The 16768-nt window shown below is 37.0% G+C and overlaps 1 protein-coding gene across 1 annotated transcript in view; it reads right to left on the minus strand.

Annotated features, from left to right (window-relative positions):
- Nucleotides 1-16768, minus strand: part of LOC100985493 (probable C-mannosyltransferase DPY19L2) — a 100746-nt gene that overhangs the window by 58418 nt on the left and 25560 nt on the right. Inside the window, exons 4-8 of the mRNA XM_055114791.2 lie at nucleotides 13462-13519; nucleotides 11042-11133; nucleotides 8232-8331; nucleotides 5126-5203; nucleotides 4275-4361 (exon numbers count right to left, since the gene is read on the minus strand). Coding sequence (XP_054970766.1) covers nucleotides 4275-4361; nucleotides 5126-5203; nucleotides 8232-8331; nucleotides 11042-11133; nucleotides 13462-13519 — 415 coding nt within the window. The remainder of the gene's footprint in view (nucleotides 1-4274; nucleotides 4362-5125; nucleotides 5204-8231; nucleotides 8332-11041; nucleotides 11134-13461; nucleotides 13520-16768) is intronic.

Consider the following 16768-nt stretch of genomic DNA (forward strand, 5'->3'; position numbering starts at 1 on the left):
GTTTCACTGGTAAATTCTAGCAAATATTTAGGGAAGAAATCATAAGGATTTTACACAAATTCTTCAGAAAACTGGAGAAGAGGTAACACTTCTTAACTCATTTTATGAGGCCAGCATTGCCACGATACCAAAAAAGACAAAGATGTCACAAGAAAACTATGAACCAATTATTGTCATGCACTTAGGTGCAAAATCGTAAGTACAATTTTAGAAAGCTGTATCCAACAAAAAATAATAAAACAGCATGACCAAAGTGAGGTCTATTCAAGGAACGCAAAGATGCTATAACATTTGAAAATCAACCAATATAATGCAGCACATTAACAAAACAGAAAAGAGAAACTATATGATATATCTTCAAAATTCATTTTTGAAAAAACTCAGCAAGCTGAACAGAAGGGAATTTCTTTAACCTGATAAAGGGCTTCTCTGAAAAATCCTATAGCTAACACAGTTACTGAAGGATGAAAGACTGAACAATTAAACAAAACTTACATTTCAAAATGAGCCATTTAAAATAAGATATTTAAAAATACTAAAATATGTGAAAGAATGACATAAATCAAAATCAGAAAAACTGAGAAATGAGCTGACAGAAATCAAATAATTTGAAATAAAACAAAAATAATTTCAGACATAAAAAACTAGAAGGAATATGAGGAAATGAACATAACAATAATGCCTTAAGAGCTATAAAAGGTGAAGAGAAGAAACTTTTAGAAATAAAAAAAGAAATAAAAGTATTCAAGAGAAAGTGATACGTTTATAACGTATCAAAACTTGTAACACTTTTAATAGCAACCCTTTTGGGCAGAAGTAAAACAAGTACTCAAAGCAAAAAATAAAAGAGACAGCTGGGTGTGGTGGCTCACACCTGTAATCCCAGCACTTGGGAGGCAGAGGCGGGCAGATCACCTGAGGTCAGGAGTTCGAGACCAGCCTGGCCAACATGGTGACACCCCGTCTCTACTAAAAATACAAAAATTAGCTGGGCGTGGTGGCAGGCGCCTGTAATCCCAGCTACACGGGAGGCTGAGGCAAGAGAATCTCTTGAACCCAGGAGTTGGAGGTTGCAGTGAGCCAAGACTGCACCATTGCACTCCAGCCTGGACAACAAGAGCGAAACTCCGTCTCAAAAAAAAAAAAAAAAAAAAAAAAAAAGAAGAAGAAAAGAAAGAAAAAGTAAAAATAAAAGAGACAAGAATTTTACATAGAGCCAACTTCACTTTCAAGTAAAAGGCGACAAAACAAACTGTGACAAACACATCAGAATTGAAGGAATTCTCTTGTAGAACAAGACTAAAATCACCAAGATAACTAGGAGATAACAACATAAAGACTGGTGATAAATAAATGCATATTTATTCACATAAAAACATGAAATAAGGTTGATAAGGCAGAAAGTACAGTATGCAATACTCTATGTTCTGACAATATAGATACAGAATTAGTTAAAAAAATGGGTGAAGAGAATGAAAGAAGGATATGCAAAAAAGTCTTTATTTCTCATAATCATGTGCGTGGTGCAGTATAGCAATTCTCATGCATACACTTTGGGAGAAGGCAAATGGATATATGATATTCTATCATCCCCTGGCTTCTTGAGACCCAAGAGAAACAAAAAAACAAATACAGGATAGAAAGAGTTAAGTAAAAACCCTATATTCTTGAATTTGATTTGGAAATACCCATCAGAACTTGTGAGCTAGTTTACCATAAATGCATGCACACACACACTTGCACACACTCATATTTTCATGGTAGATTTTTAAAGAAAAAGAGAGAGCCTGCAACCTATAATATTTCCTAGCTCTGCCCACTAATAAGGCCTAGAAACAATGACCTACTCAGTAGCAATGAGCATCCTTGGGTCCCAGACTGCAGTCTTAAAACACGATTTCCCCAATAAAGGCAAGAAGGGTGCCTTGCAGGAATGGCTTCCTCCAGGTTTTGGGCAGGAGTACACAAGAGAGACCTGGAAAAACTTGTCATACATGACACAAGTATGCTATCAGACCACCAGTGTCATGTCAGAGAACTTAGGAGAAACCTAAAGAGGCTCCCCTGGTCAACAAAGAAACAATCTGAGAATGAGTAAAGATATTAACTTCAATTAACTTGAAATACATCAAAAATGTTTAAATCCCTATGTTCTTAATGAAACCTAAACACACACATACACAGCCCAAAGAGCCCACATTTGGAAGATGACAGGGAATCAATTCATTATTTTTAAAACTTGCAAATAAAGAGGTAAATCAACATTTACTTTACTTCTCCTAAATGAACTTTAGATGACAGATTAGAACATGACCACTTTGCAATCCCTAATGAATTAACAGATCCAGCATAAGGCACTGAAGGCTAGTACCATAAAGAGAGACATTATGTGCCTTTTAATGAAAGAACAATACTAAAGACTTGCAAAAGTGATCAAGCCTGAAGCAATCCAAGTTTCAGATCCAATTTCTAATAAGCTATACCATGAGACAAAGGAACATGCTTAGCTACACCACAAGAACTCAAAAAGCAAAATCTGGACCATGAAATCCTCCACATGTTCTATGACTGTGGTTCTTCGACAAATAAATTTCATGAGGATAAAACCAGGCAGATATGCAGGAAACTTGTAGCTAAAAAGAGAAACTTAAGTGATGAAACTATAAAGGGATGCTGGAAAGTTACTATCATAGCAGTCAAGATAGTCATTATCGTTTTAGGGCAGTACAAGAGAATGCTTTGGGACAGGTCACATGGAGGCTTCTACACTCATTTAGAAAGTTACAATTTTGGTATAATGGTAGTTTAAGAATGTTTGCCACATAATACATAACACAGTCAGCCCTCCACATCCATGGGTTCCAGTTGCTGCAGATTCAACCAACAGCAGATAGAAAATATTCGAAATAATAATAATACAACAGTTTAAAAAAGTACAAATGAAAAAACAATACAGTATACAACTATTTGCATAGTATTTATATTGCATTAGACGTTGTAAGTAATCTAGAGATGATTTAAAGTATATAGGAAGATGTGCATAGATTATATGCAAATAACACACCATTTTATATAAGAAACTTGAACATCTGCAGATTTTAGTATCCACAGGGTTTGGGGGTGTCCTGGAATCAATCCCTGCAGACACGAAGGGGACATTGTACTCATCAGTATTAGCCAGCACTAAGTCAGCACACAAAACATTTGCTTTATGCAGTATCTGTACTATATTTCAAAATAAAAAAAAGTTTTCATTAAAAGAGGTAGATGAGCACACTATTAGGAGTCCTCTACTCTGTAATGGTGAAATAGTTTGACAAAATGTTGGAAAGAAAGAGCATTTTTTCTGGGAGAGAAAGAGGAGGGATTACTATGAGGGAAAAAGGATATGGAAAGCAAAAATGTTAAAACATAAGGGCAATCCCAAAAGATTAAATCACTGACCATACATGGAAAAGTGCTATATTTTAGCATTACCATAGTTGGTATCATTTCTGATCAGTGTGGAGATGGGAGGTACAGGACAATATTCTAGGTTCTGGCTTATAGATATCAGAAGTATAACTACAATGTAATAGAACTGACTTACTAAACCACCCTTCCAAACACATATCCAAAAGAGTGTCATTCCATGTAGTTCCCGTGAGGAGACTGCACACTTATTCTAATTATCTTGCCATCGCTCAAAGTAGTTTGGAACTACACTTTCTAAACTGCCTTCAGAAATAATTTAGTTATAGGTGCAAAATAATCAGTCTTATGACTTTACTGTCACACCATCGTTTGAGCAAGATCTGTATTACCCAGCCCAATCACACAAAATATTCACAAAATTTTGGTCATTTCCAAAAATCAAATCCACTCTTGAAAGGCAAGACATACTAAAGAATGTGCCATAGTCTGTGAAGGAAACTCAGAGGAGTTCCAAAAATGTTCTGGGCAATGGCAGTGTCACTGCAATGAGTATTTAACCTCCTCAAGTGACTTAGGAGAAAAGAAGTCATTTTTACCATAAAATGGGATATGATTAAAGTAAGTCTTATTACTTTATGATCATTTTTAAATATTTACTTGGGCACTGTCTTAAAAAGAAAAACTTCCTACTATAATATTTTTCAAGGATAAGATAAATAAAAAGCTTTGCTTGGGAAGAATTTTGTCATGTTGAGTGATAATCAGGAAAGGGCCTATTTATTCTCTTATACCTGTTTTAGACAGGAAAACATGCTATTTGGCAGGTTAAAAAAACCCAACTTTATGAACTAAACACTTACCCATGTCATTAACAAAGATGAAGAATAATAAGAAGATAAGTACATTGAATTTCCAAACATCAAAATGAAACTAAGGGTAACTGAAATCTGAAAAAAATGAAAAAAATACATTTTATGGTTATTACATATATTGGCATAATGCATATTTTGTAGGTATATAGCCATTTCTAATGCAAATTTATTTGCATAAAGATGAATGACCCTTGGCCAAATGATAATAGAACTTCAAGTCACTGCTAGATTCTAAGTATTAAAATTCAAGACCATAAACTCTATCTGGCAGAATTTAACTTTTTCTCCATCTGCTACTTGGAACAATGAAAAATAAGTCTATGATTTCTATTGTTTTAACAATGGAGTAATATAATAAGAAAGACTTAGTTATAAACACCAGTTTTACTAATCATATTTTTGTTAGACTTCAGGACTTCTATTATTTATGGAGCTTTACTAACTTTTTATATGTTTCTAAGGAAGCTATGTTTGGGACCTAAGCCAAAAACAAAATTGCAAGAATATAAAATTTCAGTTAGAGTGTCATATTCAGGCAAAATGCTAAAAATCTCATGTCTGAGAAAGAAAAGGCAGTTTTAAAAGTAGTAATAATAATAAGTAAAACATAAAAATAAAAGTTCTAGAGAATAAAACACATCTACAGTCCAGTTGAAAGAATAATCTGTTATAATATGTCATCTATAATATACATTTCCAGTTTTCCTTCTGGATATCACCAATACCATATGTATTAAATATTACCAAAGAGGAAGTACCCTATAAAACAGAATCACTTCGATTTTATAAACTCTGAGAACCTATCTTAATATTTGACTTATATATATTAAAAATGTTACCATGATCATATAAATGATCTTCTGAAATTTGCTTGGTTCAATGTATCCCACAACATACATGGGAAATAATGATGCTATCTGAAATAATATAAAAAAGCAAAAGTGAAAAAAAGTATAGAAAACTAACACTTTACTATTCACAGGCAAAATAAATATAAGAGGAGGGCTACAGTTCTAATAATGGTAAGCAAAGGAATTTGAACCAATCTTCCCACTAAGAACTAGAATGGCTAGGAAAAATATAAATATATAAATAAAAACATTTTTAAAATATGTATAAAAGCCACAGACTATTAACAAAGCAAATGAGGAATTAAAAAGATAGATGGCAATCTATACCAATGAGCATGACATTTTGGGCCACTTTTCTCCCAGAGGTATCTGCCAATTTCAACAGAGGCAGATGCCTGCCAGCTGAGAGGCAGTTGGAAGACCAACAAGCTGAGCAGGCATTTCAGCAGATTCAGCAGTCAGAGTGCACCAAGAAGGGTGCTTTAGTTTGGAGTTTCAAAAGGCCATACTGTAATAGTGAACCAGAAATCAAGCAGCCCTCAGAAAGACTGAAATGCATCTACGGATCATCTCAATCTGATTGCATAAAGGTGGTTCAAGATTTGTTAGTGCTTTTTACTCGCCTCTCCAATTTTTCATATATAATGTTCAGCACCACATCAAAAATAACCCAGCATAGATGGAGATAAGACACTATCACTAACACAATAGAAATAGATCCACAAAAGATTTAGATCAGGGATCAGCACATTTATTATATAAAAGGCCAGATAATAAATATGTTATGCTTTGTTGGTCACATACAGTCTCTTGTATATTCTTTTTCTATTTTTGTTCTATAACCCTCTAAATATATAAAAACTATTCTTAGCTTGGAGATCACTCAAACACTTCTCTGGCATAATCAGATATATCTTTAAACTATGCTTCAAATGTTCAAGGAAATAACTGATAAGATTGAAAATTCCAGGAGAGCACAGAAGTCATAAAAAAAAAAAATTGGGCCAGGCATGGTGGCTCACGCCTATACTCCCAGCATTTTGGGAGGCCAAGATAGGAGGACTGCTTGAGCCCAGGAGTTCAAGAGCAGCCTGGGCAAGATGGTGATACCTCATCCCTACAAAAAATTAAAAAATTAACCAGATGTGGTTGCACAATGAACTAATTTTAACCTTAATCTACGAAAAACACAATTAAGAATAAAATCTTAAAGTACTCCCAGAAAATAACATTGAATTATCCCTCTGTAAGCATGAAACACACACATACAAAAAAAACTATACACATTAGTAAAGAAAAATAAAAGCCTAGTATATATCCAGAGAATGACTAGAAAATCATTAACAGCAATATCAAACTTACCCAATAACTTCTTTTTTTTTTTTTTAAACTGAGTCTCACTCTGTCACCCAGGCTGGAGTGCAGTAGCGTGATCTCGGCTCACTGCAACCTCCACCTCCTGGGTTCAAGCAATTCTCTGCCTCAGCCTCCCAAGATTACAGGAGCCCACCACCATGCTCGGCTAATTTTTTTGTATTTTTAGTAGAGATGGGGTTTCACCATCTTGGCCAGGCTGGTCTTGAACTCCTGACCTCAAGTGATCCACCCGCCTCAGCCTCCCAAAGTTCTGGGATTACAGGCGTGAGCCATCGCGCCCGGCCCCAAAGAGCTTCTTAGTTTCATCAGTATCACTGGATTAATAAATTTGCTTGCAATGAAATGATGCTCATTAAAAATCTATTCCACTCTGTTGGCATGTGCAAATAATGAAAAACATAGAATAATGTCTGTGTTATAACCTGAAAGGGGCCAACTATTATGAAGTAAAACAGAGGGAATACTTTAAATATGCAGCACCAATTGAGCTGGGGTTATAATTTCATTCTTTGTAGGCTATTGGCAGCATGAGACTTCTTGGCAGAATTTCTCACTTTCAATATAGAATATTATTATTATCATCAGCATTTGTTATGTAGGAAGGAGCTCTGATGGAAAATCTTAGTATCATGAAATGTCATCAAAATTCTCCATTTACTCTCTGCTTCCCCAGTTCAGTTTCTTGTTACTAGTTATGTAGTTGCTTTAGAAACAGGATATGGGCTCAGCTCACTTAAGCAATGATGAGCTTTAAGATTAAAGCTCGCAGAAACGGTGCCAGGTAAAATTCTGCTCCACAGATAAAACAGCCAACGTTTAGCTGGATTAGAAGCAGAACGTCCTGCTGTCAAGAGTAGGATTGGCCCTTAGCATGCTGTGTAGCTTGGCACCCAGAAGGATTCCCAGGACAAAAGGAAAATCTCTAGGTAGATATATACAGATATTATCTCAAACACCAAAAATAACATTTGTGAATAAAAATAATAGAAAAACTCTTTCACATGTCGAGCCTTAAAATCTGTCAAACTAATCAATATAGTAAAAGAATGTGGAATTATATTATTTCATAAAAATCATACCTTTAAGTAAACTTTATTTCCTATTTTGAAAATCTTTTAGGGCGTAAATGTAACCATATTTAAAAATTTCTATGGAAACAACCAAGTACATCTTGCATTCAATTTAATTAATATATGCAAAGGAATATAAATCCTTCTATTACAAAGACACGTGCACCCATGTCTTCACTGCAGCACTATTCACAATAGCAAAGACATGGAATTAACCCAAACGCCCATCAGTGAAAGACTGGATAAAGAAAATGTGGCACATATACACCATGGAATACTACGTAGCCATAAAAAGGAACAAGATCAGGTCCTTTGCAGGGACATGAATGGAGCTGGAGGCCATTATCCTCAGCAACAGGAACAGAAAACCAAACACCACATGTTCTCACTTATAAGTGGGAGCTGAACAATGAGAATACATTGACACAGGGAGAGGAACAACACACACTGGGGCCTGTCAAGGGATGGGGTGGGGAAAACATTAGGAAAAACAGCTAATGCATGCTGGGCTTAACACCTAGGTGATGGGTTGATAGATGCAAAAACCACCATGGCATACATTTACCTACGTAACAAACCTGTACATCCCGCACATGTACCCCAGAACTTAAAATAAAAATAAAAATTAATTTAAAAAATCATCTTACCTGTGTAAAAAGTATAAACTGAGCAAATTGCCAGGGAAGCATAAAAGCAACATTGGAAAGACAGAGTGCAATGAAGGGCCTTCTATCATTGCTTGAGGTCCTTAATAGAGAGAATTGATACCAGTAAGTTTCACCCTAAAAATGGGCTGTCGCTGAAAAGAAAGACTAATAGCAAAATGATAAAATCTACATTATTCCATTACCTTTACTATAATACAACAAAATATAGTTAACTTTGTAAAGTATACTAAAAAGAACTTGAAATACTTCATTCCTTGCATGAAGTAATCAAAATTAGAGTTTTAAAATTAACATTGTAATTTACCATTAAATATTTTAAATACAAAAGCTCTTTTTCCTCTACATATGCATGACATTAGAAATTTATTACTCCAGCAAGGAGGTCAGAAAATAGGATGTGGTGCTGTCCCTGCACACCTCAACATGCTTCTCCTGTATGTGTAGCAACAACTTTTATATACCACCACTTTTGTGCTTCAAAAAACATTGAAGAGAAATGTAAGTGCTGACAAAGTAATAAGTTAAAAACTATGGGAAAAATTTAAGGAAAAGGAATCTTAAAAAATTAAAAAATCATTCTAGAATTCAGCTGAAGCATGTGGAAGTTTAAATTGTCCATTCTGCATTACTGAGATGTATTGGGAACCAATACCTTTTACCACAGAGAATTACAGTAACTTTTAGATATGAAAAAAGAAACACAAACATTTTACATAAATAATAAAACTGTAACTCTTCCTTTTATAAATTCTGTACTGGATTTTGATGAATCTTTGTACAATCATATATAAATTTTCAAAAACAAAATTCTAAATGTTCATATTGCTTACTAATCTTATCATAAAATACTCATTATGTACTTTGTAATCTTATATTCTTCAAACAAAAATTACTTTTGACTAAGACACAGAGTATAGCACATGCCCTCAATGATACAACCCTAAATATTCTAATTAAGACATTTTATTCCATGAAACCCCTGGCTGACCAGACTGATATCACTTCAAAAAAATAAAAATAACCCACCTTTCTAGGAATTAAACTGGGAATGAATAGCAAGGGGTGATGAAGAATGGGCAGCTTCCATCACCTAATCTTTGAGAGAAGGCAAACTGTAGAGCAAAGATATAGAAATCTGAGTGAGGAGGAGGTTCCTAAATCCAAATTCAACCCCAGAATATACTTGTCAGGTTGGTAAGAAATCAGAAGTTGGCCTGCTCCATTCTCAAGGTTTGTGCCACCCCAGTACACTACTATTTACCACCCTTCAATTAGCTTTATCTGAGTGCCACAAATATTTGCATGGACGTGTGCAGTGTTCTGTGGTTAAAGAGATAAATATGGCATGGTCCCTGTTTAAAAGTACAGTGGTACTTTTAAATACATGTAATTGGCCAGGCACAGTGGCTCACACCTGTAATCCCAGCACTTTGGGAGGCTGAAGCGGGTGGATCACTTGAGGTCAGGAGTTCGAGACCAGCCTGGCCAACATGGTAAAACCCTGCCTCTACTAAAAATACAAAAATTAGCTGGGGATGGTGGCGTGCACCTATAATCCCAGCTACTTGGGAGGCTGAGGCAGGAGAATCGCTTGAACCTGGGAAGCAGAGGTTGCAGTGAGCAGATCGTGCCACTGCACTCCAGCCTGGGTGACAGAGCAAGACCTCATCTCTAAATAAATAAATAAAAATTTGTGTATGTGTGGAAGATTCATAAATTTACTGTTTTAAAAAACAAAGAAGACAAACAAATGATTTTTATAGAAGGCAGAATCTCCCAGGGACTAGTAGGTGAAGAATGGGGTCCTCTGGGAGTTTGGAGGAGACAGTGATCATTATTTCATTCAGTGAGAGTTCTCATTAGTATTCTATCAAACTTATTTCTCTGATAAGGTTATTTATACTATTCTACCACTTATGGGGTTTTTTGTTCATTTCTCAGACCTCTTAAATATCTAAAATGCTTATAAATGTAATCCCTACAAAAAAAGTGTATCCAAAAAAAAAAAGTTTGAAATGAAACTGGTTGTCCTGTTAGAAACATTGGTTGTTCAGAAATGCTTCATAAATATGTGAATATATATACTCCTTATCCATCTAACTCCGCATTTCCCAAATTCATTTGCACACAGAACACTTTTTTCATGGCACAGTTATCAAAACCACAGGTTAGAAAACAATGTCAGAGTACTTCAACTGTGAAGAGAAAATGTAATTGTTTCTCAAAAACTTTTGAATCTTGGCAAACTATATACAAACACATACCTTTTGGTTTATTAAAACATAATGTAGTTATCTAAAACCTGTAGCCTACACTCTTAAACGGAGAGCAATTTTTACATAGCAATTTTAAATTATTTTCTTAACCCTATACTCAATTTACTTTTAAAATAACTAAAAAATGGTCTAAATTTGGTAATTACAACTTCATAGATTGAAGTATATATATGTAATATATATATTTACATTTTTTTAGAGGGAGTCTTGCTCTCTTGCCCAGGCTGGAGTGCAGTGGCACAATCTCGGCTCACTGAAACCTCCGCCTCCCGAGTTCAAGCAATTCTCCTGCCTCAGCCTCCCAAGTAGCTGGGATGGCAGATGCACACCACCATGCCCGGCTAATTTTTGTATTTTAGTAGAGATGAGGTTTCACCATGTTGGCCAGGCTGGTCTCGAACTCCTGACCTCAAGTGATCCACCCACCTCGGCCTCCCAAAGTGCTGAATTGAAGTATATTTTAAGAAACTTAAATTATAATTTATTTGCCTTTGTTTTATAAATCGAAGTTACCTGAGAATCAAAGTTAAAACATACATCTGAAGTACAAGGAAAGGATAGGAAAAACTTTCACGGAGAGGTGGTGTCCACATCACACGGGTGGCCTGAAATCAACAAAATGCCCACTTTACATCCTGTTTACTACAACAAACATATTAAAAAACCAGGGGTGAGTTTGTTTTAGTAATTTTAATACTAGGCTCACTAGATCCCATTTCTGAGTGTCTGGCATAGCTTCTCAGTTTTTGAAGCTCTCTTAACTCATGAGACCATTATGTAGTGAGCAGTTAACTACCATGTCCAGAAACCAGCTACAGATATATTAGACCGAGCAAAAGGAAGCCCAAGGGACAAACAAGATTGTACGTATAAGAGTTGTGAGAATTCTGGGACTGACCAACTAGATCCACAGCCCAGCCCTGCAGTATGATCCTGGCATATGATCCTGGCATCCCAGGCTTTGGGATATATGCATGCCAAGACAAATAGCTAAACAAATGTCACCTAGGTCATTCGCAAGCACCAAGAGGGTTTCTACATAACAAGTATGAATGAATATAAATACACACTTCGAATAGCTACGATTGCCTCAGAATTTGTAAAATGTACCTTAAAAAAGGTTAAGTATATATTTTAAAAACAACTAGAAGTATTTGGGAACTACAAATGTGATGCATGTAATGAAAGTATTAAATTTTCACACAAACTTTAAAATTACTTCTAAGACATATGGGTCAGAGTATAAGAAAAATTTTCCATCAAAAATTCTGAAATTCTAGAAAGAATGTGAACTCTTATTACTTTGCAAGAGTCTTAAAAGTTATTGCTTCTCTTCCAAGATACCAAAATTGTAAATGTTGGAAGAGGAATTATGATACATATAAGAAAGTCAACTTATACCAACAGTTGTCTGGAACACTCAGAGAAAAACCTTTGTCTTTAGGTCAGCACATTGTTGAATGACAATGCATTTGTTTGCTTTAAAATAATATATATAAGGCTTTTATGTATAATTTTTATGATTCCTTTATCTAACTGATTTTTAAAAATTAACCCAAGAGCAATGGATAAAAGTACTTCTACCCTGGCTGGGCGTGGTGGCTCACGCCTGTAATCCCCAGTACTTTGGGAGGCCGAGGCGGGTGGATCATGAGGTCAGGAGTTCGAGACCAGCCTGGCCAACATGGTGAAACTCCATCTCTACTAAAAATACAAAAATTTAGCTGAGCATGGTGGCACATGCCTGTAATGCCAGCTACTCAGGAGGCTGAGGCAGGAGAATTGCTTGAACCTGGGAGACGGAGGTTGCAGAGAGCTGAGATCGCGCCACTGCACTCCAGCCTGGGTGACAGAGCAAGACTCCATCTTGAAAAAAAAAAATACTTCTACCCTATGTAACCTGTGTCATAACATATTAAATGTTTTGCTCCCAAGAGCTAGTAGTCAGAATCTCTCTCTTTTTCATTGCCATATCCTCAGCATTTAGCAGAGCATGGACGTGGTATGTACTCAATAATTTGTTGAATGAATCCATCGTATTTGAAATAAGCTTCTATGAGCTCTTTTTTAGGTGGACTATGTTTCATTGGGCTGAATTAGTAAGTTAATGTCTATTTTGAATTCAGCATTTTGCATTACTGAACAGACAGCATGATGTAACAGAAAGAAGTGAGGGAGCAGGTGGCAGTGTCTTAACTGTGTCCCTGCTGTCAGGCCTGAGGCCTCTTTCATAGTTGTTAAGGGGAGAGCAATGCATACAAAGTTTCAGTTAGGCAAGGTGAATAAGTTCTGGAGATCTGCTATACAACATTGTGTTAATACTATATTATACACTTAAAAATCTGTTAAGAGGGCAGATCATATGTTACTTATTCTGACCACAATAAAAAAGTTGAATATATATGTTATATATATATATATGTTTTTATAAAATATAACTATAATTTTATAATTTATAAAATATAAATTAATATATATGTGAGGTTTTAGAGGCAGACAGACATAGAATGGGAAATCCAGCTTCATCATGTAGTAAATGTGGAAAGTGGATAAGTAACTTAATTTTCTCTAAATTTAAATTTCATAACTTGTATGGTGAGGCTACCATCACCCACAAAAAAAGTTTAGTGGGAATAAATCAGATAATGTGCATGATATGATTCAACTCAACAAGTACAATATTTCCTTTTCTCTACAGAATATATGCATATGTATATATTTACTAAAAATAAGGCAAGAGATTTCATGTTTGAAATTCTAGCTATTTAAACATTTCAATCAACATGATTAAAATATCAACTTATAACACAAGGGCCTTTAAAATATTGTGAAGTCATAAGTAGTATACAATTAAATATTGTTTTCATGAGTATATTTCCTTGTTCCTCTACAGCCTCTTCTATTTCTTAAAAATTGCTTTCTAGAGAACAAACCTCTCCATGGTTGAAAAAGAAGCACAGTACTGTAATAAGACCTCCCAGTTCAGTACCACTGTAAAAAAAAAAAAAAAATCGAGTATACAATCAAAATTCATGTAAAATACAGTGAGTTTTTCACAAAATTACCTCAGAATGTAAAATCACAGTTTTCTATATTTAAAACATAATAGTACTAAACCATACCCATGTGGTTGAAGTTTAAATCCTGAATGTACAATTCTAAAAACTGTATGTATAAATTAATCTCAATTTTATAATTTATTATAGCTAAAATACTTTCTAAATAAAATACATAAGGTGTGAACATAATTTTTTTTTTTGAGACGGGGTCTTGCTCTGTTGCCCAGGCTGGAGTGCAGTGGCAAAATCTCGGCTCACAGCAACCTCCGCCTCCTGGGTTCCAACGATTCTCCTGCCTCAGGCTCCCGAGTAGCTCGGATTACAGGCGCGTGCTGCCATGCCCGGCTAATTTTTTTACTTTTAGCAGAGACAGGGTTTCACCATGTTGGCTAAGCTAGTCTCGAACTCCTGACCTCGTGATCCACCCACCTCGGCCTCCCAAAGTGCTGAGATTACAGGCGTGAGCCACCGCACCCGGCCACATAAAATCATTTTTAAGAAACAGGCTAGCACTTTAGAGTCTAGATCACATCCTTTGAATACTCTGAACAAAAGCAAATTTTTATCTTTTGAAATTGGATTTAAGGGACTGAGAGATGAAGACAACATTCTAACAGTTTCATGTAGCATTAACTTAGAACTGTCTAAACTACTGCAAATATTCTTTACTTGAGTCCCAGAGAAGCAATAATGCAGAATACAAAAATCAGATGAAAGATAAAAACCATTTCTTTTGTTGTTGTTGTTGTTGTTTTGTTTTGTTTTCTTTTGAGACAGAGTCTCACTCTGTCACCCAGGCTGGAGTGCAGTGGCGCGATCTCGGCTCACTGCAACCTCCACCTCCCTGGTTCAAGCTGATTCTTCTGCCTCAGCCTCCCGAGTAGCTAGGATTACAGGCACATGCCACCATATCTGGCTGATTTTTGTATTTTTAGTAGAGACGGTGTTTCACCATGTTGGCCAGGCTGGTCTCAAACTCCTGACTTCAAGTGATCCAGCAGCCTCAGCCTCCCAAAGTGCTGGGATTACAGGCGTGAGCCACCGCACCTGGCCAAAAACCATTTCTTAAATTGCCTTTTTGTGATGATGTCTCTGTATAAGAATGCAGATGCTCAATCCCACATCTGTGTAGTGTTTCTATGCTTCCATTTATCTTTCCTCCATACACCACTTCCCTAGTCTAACACATTCTAAGCACCATGAGGACAGGGACAGGTTCTTTATCTGTCTTGTTCATTACTATATCCCCAGCTTCACACTTGGAAGATTAATAAATATTGGTTGAATTAATGAAGAAAGAAAGGAAGAAAACAGCAGAGGAAGGCTCATGGGAAATGATTTACCATTTAATAAAGCTTCACACAGAAAATACAAAGGATGAACTTCAAAGAGGAAGAAATTGAAAGAAAGAATGTGTGAGCAGCAAGGACCAATTGTACATGGAGGAACTGAGGAAATGTGGATAAATCAAAGTAAGATGAGTTGGCGGGGGGTGGAGCCAAGATGGCCGAATAGGAACAGCTCCAGTCTACAGCTCCCAGCATGAGCGATGCAGAAGACGGGTGATTTCTGCATTTACAACTGAGGTACTGTGTTCATCTCACTGGGGATTGTCGGAAAGTGGGTGCAGGACAGTGGGTGCAGCGCACCGAGCATGAGCCGAAGCAGGGCTAGGCATTGCCTCACCCGGGAAGCGCAAGGGATCAGGGAATTCCCTTTCCTAATCAAAGAAAGGGGTGACAGAAGGCACCTGGAAAATTGGGTCACTCCCACCCTAATACTGCGCTTTTCCAATGGTCTTAGTAAACGGCACACCAGGAGATTATATCCCGCACATGGCTCAGAGGGTCCTATGCCCACAGAGCCTCCCTCATTGCTAGCACAGCAGTCTGAGATCAAACTGCAAGGCGGCAGCCAGGATGGGGGAGGGGCGCCTGCCATTGCCAAGGCTTGAGTAGGTAAACAAAGCAGCCAGGAAGCTCGAACTGGGTGGAGCCTCCCGCAGCTCAAGGAGGCCTGCCTGCCTCTGTAGACTCCACCTCTAGGGGCAGGACATTGCCAAACAAAAGGCAGCAGAATCCTCTGCAGACTTAAATGTCCCTGTCTGACAGCTTTGAAGAGAGTAGCGGTTCTCCCAGTACGCAGCTGGAGATCTGAGAACAGATAGACTGCCTCCTCAAGTGGGTCCCTGACCTCCAAGTAGCATAACTGGGAGGCACCCCCAGTAGGGGCAGACTGACACCTCACACAGCCGGGTACTCCTCTGAGACAAAACTTTCAGAGGAATGATCAGGCAGCAACATTTGCTGTTCACCAATATCCACTGTTCTGCAGTATCCACTGCTGATACCCACACAAACAGGGTCTGGAGTGGACCTCCAGCAAAATCCAACAGACCTGCAGCTGAGGGTCCTGACTGTTAGAAGGAAGACTAACAAACAGAAAGGACATCCACACCAAAACCCCATCTGTACGTCACCATCATCAAAGACCAAAGGTAGATAAAACCACAAAGATGGGGAAAAAAACAGAGCAGAAAAACTGGAAACCCTAAAAATCAGAGTGCCTCTCCTCCTCCAAAGGAACGCAGCTCCTCACCAGCAACAGAACAAAGCTGGATGGAGAATGACTTTGACGAGTTGAGAGAAGAAGGCTTCAGATGATCGAACTACTCTGAGCTAAAGGAAGTTTGAACCCATGGCAAAGAACTTAAAAACCTTGAAAAAAAAATTAGACGAATGGCTAACTAGAATAATCAATGCAGAGAAGTCCTTAAAGGACCTGATGGAGCTGAAAACCAAGGCACAAGAACTACATGATGAATGCACAAGCCTCAGTAGCCAATTTGATCAACTGGAAGAAAGGGTATCAGTGATGGACAATCAAATGAATGAAATGAAGCGAGAAGAGAAGTTTAGAGAAAAAACAATAAAAAGAAACGAACAAAGCCTCCAAGAAATATGGGACTATGTGAAAAGACCAAATCTACGTCTGATTGGTGTACCTGAAAGTGACGGGGAGAATGGAACCAAGTTGGAAAACACTCTGCAGGATATTATCCAGGAGAACTTCCCCAATCTAGCAAGGCAGGCCAACATTCAAATTCAGGAAATACAGAGAATGCCACAAAGATACTCCTTGAGAAGAGCAACTCCAAGACACAGAATTGTCAGATTCACCA

The sequence above is a fragment of the Pan paniscus genome, chromosome 6 (genome assembly GCF_029289425.2).
Source record: "Pan paniscus chromosome 6, NHGRI_mPanPan1-v2.0_pri, whole genome shotgun sequence".
Lineage (NCBI taxonomy): Eukaryota > Metazoa > Chordata > Mammalia > Primates > Hominidae > Pan > Pan paniscus.